Source organism: Cicer arietinum, chromosome 6, assembly GCF_000331145.2.
Source record: "Cicer arietinum cultivar CDC Frontier isolate Library 1 chromosome 6, Cicar.CDCFrontier_v2.0, whole genome shotgun sequence".
Lineage (NCBI taxonomy): Eukaryota > Viridiplantae > Streptophyta > Magnoliopsida > Fabales > Fabaceae > Cicer > Cicer arietinum.
This window is the reverse complement of record NC_021165.2, coordinates 22,301,194-22,306,735: the sequence shown is the minus strand read 5'-3', so window position 1 is coordinate 22,306,735 and position 5,542 is coordinate 22,301,194. Positions and strand designations below refer to the sequence as shown.

The 5,542-nt window shown below is 32.4% G+C and overlaps 1 protein-coding gene and 1 long non-coding RNA gene across 2 annotated transcripts; one reads left to right on the top strand and one right to left on the bottom strand.

Annotated features, from left to right (window-relative positions):
* The first annotated feature begins 1,273 nt into the window (after positions 1-1,273).
* Positions 1,274-4,186, top strand: LOC101514491 (gibberellin 2-beta-dioxygenase 6-like). Its single transcript, XM_004505705.4, has 3 exons — positions 1,274-1,731; positions 2,686-3,010; positions 3,632-4,186. Exons 1-3 carry the CDS (start codon positions 1,274-1,276, stop codon positions 3,884-3,886), a joined length of 1,038 nt encoding a protein of 345 aa, XP_004505762.1. The 3' UTR covers positions 3,887-4,186.
* LOC113787066 (uncharacterized) lies at positions 2,454-4,593 on the bottom strand. Its single transcript, XR_003473310.2, has 2 exons — positions 4,341-4,593; positions 2,454-2,957 (listed from the first exon to the last, which is right to left on the bottom strand). It is a non-coding gene; the product is annotated as an uncharacterized lncRNA (long non-coding RNA).
* Between the last annotated feature and the right edge of the window lie 949 nt (positions 4,594-5,542).

Below are 5,542 nucleotides of genomic sequence, written 5' to 3'. Positions count from 1 at the left end.
CCTTCCCCTTTAGGCCGTACTTGCCCTGACATCAATTTAGGTTCAATCAAATCGGCAGATCTAACAATGACTCTTTTGAATGCACATGTTATTCTATCGACAATCTCAATCTGATCATTGACTTTAAAAAATCTCGTAATGACCTTGAGCTCATGTAAAATAGATATTTTTTCAATTGTTTTTCTTTACTCATTTTTTTCTTCTCATCTTGCACACCAATTACTAAAGTAGTCCAATTTTATAGCATTGGTACTATTATGTGATTTCACTATATACATTATTGGAAAATTCGTCCAGTAACAAATAACTTTTGCATAAATACATGTTTTATTGAACACAATAAAAAAATACATATGTGTAATATGAGAATATTTTCAATGTATTTTAAGTTTTTTTTTTATTAGTTATACCTAATAAATATTTTATTTATACAATATACAATACTTACATTCAAAGGATACACAATGAACGATGATTATTTATCATTTATAAGCCGGGGGAGTAAGTAACCAAAATAGTCATTTATCATGCCGTTTCTGCAGATGCACGACCTATTATGAATTGAAGACGAGTTAGAAGATAATGCCATTAAGATAGTAACAAATTTTGCAACACAATGAAGACTGAAAAATTTATAAATTGTAAGACAGATCAACTACTAAAGGGTACTGCTACAATTTTTAGTGCACTTTTGTGAGAATATCCTGTTTTAAACTGTTGTTTTTTCAATACTCCTGAATAGTCAAAACTAAAAAGTGTAAATAAATCAAATATAATAATATATTCATTGTAAATGAATTTAAAATCATGTGTTTGTGTCATTATCCTTGAATATGACTCACACCAATGCTCAATACAAGGATTCTCCCCTGCTTAGATTTTTTTTTTAAATTTAATTTGTAATTAGCAAAGTCAAAAGAGGAAACCATCCATGTTAATGTTTGAAGCCTTTATTGTTGTTATTTGACAACTTCCCCTTTTCACACTATTTTTAGTATCCCTTTTAAGACATGGTCTGTTGAGAGAGTTCCAAATCAATATTCATCTGACATTTGTCATTTTTTGGACAGCCTTGATTGTCCTCAGTGATTGTCCATTTCCAGGACTTTCTAGATCACCTTATACCTCACTGTCTCCACACTCTAAATCCAAACCATATAAATGTAATCTCAACCTCCTTCTCCAACACCTTTCTTTCTACTTACCAAAGCATTCCTTGAACAGCTCATAGCTAGCTCCTTATCTTTAACATACACAACAACTAGGTGCAACAATGATTGACTCAAACCCACCACTCTTGAACCATTATGGAGCACTTTTGAAGAATTCAGCTGAACCCCAAAAGGCTAAAAGTTTCAAAGGTCAAGATAATTCTGTGGTGGATGCATGTGAACTACCATTGATAGATCTTAATGGTCTTAAAAGTTCTAATGTAAGAGAAAGGTTGGCTTGCACTGAAGCAATATGCAAGGCAGCATCAGAATGGGGATTTTTCCAAGTGATAAACCATGGAATAAACCCTGAACTACTAAGAAATATGAGAGAGGAGCAAATGAAGTTGTTTAAGGTACCCTTTGAGAAGAAGGTCACTTGTGGACTCTTAAATAACCCATACAGGTGGGGGACACCAACAGCTACTCGTTCAAATCAGTTCTCATGGTCAGAAGCATTCCACATTCCTCTCACCATGATTTCAGAAGCAGCTTGCTGGGGTGAATTCAGTACTTTAAGGTATACCTATTATCTCAATCTTATACATTAGTTTTGACATACTTTAATTCATAGAACTAATTTAATAATAATTCTACAACATGAAATCAGAACAACAAAGTCAAATGATGCAGAACAAACACAAAAGACATTTGAGTGTAACCGATTTGTCTTGGGGTGGTGAGGAAGTAGTCACCATCACCACCCTCTTTGGAGCTGTTATTTTCATTGCTTAAAAAACATAATTTTGTGTATTAGGTCCAATCCAGAGATTGTTTAATCTCATAACCTGATTTATAGGCATGGCATATGGCATGGCACTAACCATGATATAAAACATAATGATTCTATTTTTTTATTTTTTATTCCTTTTTGAAGAAAATCACACTTGGCTCTTATAAGACTTTCCTAAAACAGATAAACAAATAACTTATGAGTAAACATTTCAAGATAGGCATGTACAGGTTTTCGAACTACAAGGAACATTTTCCTCTTTTTTATTAATTGCAGCATGGGTTTATGATAATATCAACTTCAGGATGACTAAAATAAGAACCGAGCTAAATTTTTATTTAGTAACTGTCTCCTCTAAAATAAGTTTGAGGATTAAAGTAAGACAAAGATAATCAACTACTAATATTTTAAGATATCCATAATTTTTATGTATCTAATATATGTAACATAGACAACTGATATTTTTCATTAACTATCATTCTAGAATACTTACTTTATGCTCAGAGAGATAAATCAAATTATTTGAATATAGACCAAATGACCACTTGTTAGGTTATTACAGATCTTGACAGGTTGGCTTCTAGAATTTATGCTCAGACAAGCACTGACTAGTCCTTCTGAGCAAAATGTAGTTGTCTAGAGCCAACCTGCTTCGAATGACAGACAGTTATGTTGTGCATGCATGATTTCACCCTTAGAAAGAACTGGAAGTTACTAATTTGTTTCTAAACCTGTCTGCAGAGAAGCAATAAATAAGTTTACACCAGCTATGCTAGAAGTGTCTAGGCTACTGGCTGGCATTCTAGCAGAAAACTTGGGCCACCCAACAGATGCTGTTGAAAAACTCTGTGATGCCAGCACATGCTTTCTGAGGTTGAATCACTATCCGTCCTGCCCAAAATCTAAAGAAGAAATTTTTGGATTAGTACCTCACACTGACAGTGATTTCCTCACAATCCTTTATCAAGATCAAGTTGGTGGACTTCAACTCATGAAAGATTCCAAATGGGTCGCTGTAAAACCAAATCCAGATGCTCTTATTGTTAACATTGGTGATCTATTCCAGGTAAAAGTTAGTTGACTACCACAAAAAATTAGACATTATTGAAGAAAATTAAGTGACACTTCACCATGACTATATCATTTCTAACAACTACAGCAATTAATGGAGGTAATAAATTGTAGTACTAAAAATAATATGATGCATGCAGCATGCCAATCTTCAAAGGAATATATTTAAACTATGAACCAATATGAATGCATGCTGCATGCCGACCTTTTTTTTCTCAAAGGAATATACTTCACAAGCAATTGAGTCAATGAAACAAGATTCCATCCTTAGAAATGAATGAAATGGTTATTTGCAGCATCCTTCAACTAGAACTATGGCTCTTGTCGTTGACTACAAATGCAAAAACTACAGCCCCTTTATTCTTCTTAGTTAACCCTTTTCTAAGTCAATACTCACTAGTACTACAAAAATTGAATAATAAAGTGATTATCAAAGTGACTATTGCAGCATCCAGTAATGACTCAACCCCATAATCAGAGATGCAAGTATCATCACATTATTTTTTTACTAAAAAAACCCATTGGCTATAGAAATAATAATGAACTAGTCTGTTACATTTACCAAATTACCAACGGTTCATTTGTTAACAAGGTCTTTCCTTTGGGAAAATCACAGGCCTGGAGTAATGATGAGTACAAAAGTGTGGAGCACAAGGTTGTGGCAAATGACAAAGTGGAAAGATACTCCATTGCATACTTCCTATGCCCTTCTTACACTACTATGATAAGTGGCTGCAAGGAGCCTTCTATATATCGGAAGTTCACATTTGAAGAATATCGACACCAAATTCAAGAAGATGTCAAGAAAATAGGACACAAAATAGGACTGTCAAAATTTCTACGTAAAGACGCATACACAACGATCGTTTAGTGCATTGATCATTGTTCAACTCGAGGAATCGATAAATAACACTATATTAATACTATTCTTTATTTCTAAATAATTTTCTTTTTCACTTCAGATACAATATGTAAAAGTTACTCAGAAAAGAGCTAGAGTGAGATAAACAACAAAAATGAAGGTGGGGTTAAAAGGCTTTTATCCCTCCCTCCTCCCCCAATGGAGTTTTCTCCTTTCCTTTTTTGCTACTATTATGATTTTAGCTTCGATGGTATTTTTTTCTTAATCAACTATCAATGTATGTTCTACCAAATTCTGATGATTATATAAGGGGTTCCATCTAATTTTGAATCGTCTAAAAAGAGTTCTAACCATGGACTGCTTACTTATATCTGCTACAACAGGTTAATTTATTATTAAGAGATTTAAATTGACAAAAAAATCAAAAAATTACAAATCGACATGTAATTGCCTGTCACCTCACCTTGTTCACCATTGACCACTTCCAGAGTAGGTGGTTTCCATATAAGCTTCCTCAAAACATTAAAGGTAATCTAACGTGGTGAAGCCAATACGTACAATTAGATCACTAAACCGAACCTTTATACCAAAGGCCGAACAAAATTCCGGCAGCACAAGGCCTGATTGATCATGCTTCTTAAGGGCAGAGATATAGGTGTTAAATATGAAGTGGAAATGCGTACAAAGAGAAAGAAGTTGAATGTCACATTTTCCGATCTCAAACTATGTGAATTATTTATAGTAGTATTTAGTTTACGTGAGTTATATATTAATTATACCAAAATATTTTATTTGTATTTAAATGTTATTAGTTAGAATTTTTTTTTATCTTTTTACTTTTATTATTTAATATAAGAAAAATTGATTTTGAAAATTTCATTACCAAATAATTTTTTTAATTCTCTATTCAAAATCTGTTTTAACAAATTAGATTATCAAATATGTTTTCTTTTTTTTTTTTCATTTCTAAAATTGTTTTTAGAAACAAGTATCTCAAACAAATTTTTTCTTTAAAATAATTTTTAAAATTAAATTTATACAAACAATTTTTAAAAACTAAAATGCAAAAGTGTTTCAAACAGACCCTAAGATATTCTCCTTGTAGAGAATTACAAAGAACGTGCTTATATTAAAAAAATGCACTAATGCAACAGAGCTATCCAGTCCCTCTTCAGGCACATTAATGAAATCCTTGTAGAGACACAAGTGCTGAAAATACATATAAAAGGGCTGTGAAATCAGTTCTGAGAAAGCATGGCCAAGATTTAAAAAATGCATTCATACGGGAGGTTGGATAGCTCAATTGGTTTGAGCCAAGGGTCAAACCTTAGTGAAAGAGAAAAATTAAGATAATAACTAATATACTAATATTTGTCTATAAAAAAAAATTCATATTTCATAAATATTGTATTATCCTTCCTTCACCCATCATCATTATCAAAGACAAACTGTCTAATTATCATGGAGATACAAGAGCTGAGATGCTAAAATGATTGTTTACTCGCCTTCTATAGATGATGTGAATGTGATCATAATATACCCTGGAATTCAAAAAATAACAGTCTTGGATAAATTTTTTCTTTCTTTACAATATATTAAAAAAAAACCTACATTTCTCTCCCCCCCCCCCCCCCCCCCCCAAAAAAAAAAAAAATTTTTAGTCCT

Coding starts and splice junctions, on each gene's coding strand:
- LOC101514491 (XM_004505705.4), top strand. CDS start 1,274: ATGATTGACTCAAACCCACCACTCTTGAACCATTATGGAGCACTTTTG. Junction 1,732..2,685: donor GGTGAATTCAGTACTTTAAG/GTATACCTATTA, acceptor ACCTGTCTGCAG/AGAAGCAATAAATAAGTTTA. Junction 3,011..3,631: donor ACATTGGTGATCTATTCCAG/GTAAAAGTTAGT, acceptor GGAAAATCACAG/GCCTGGAGTAATGATGAGTA.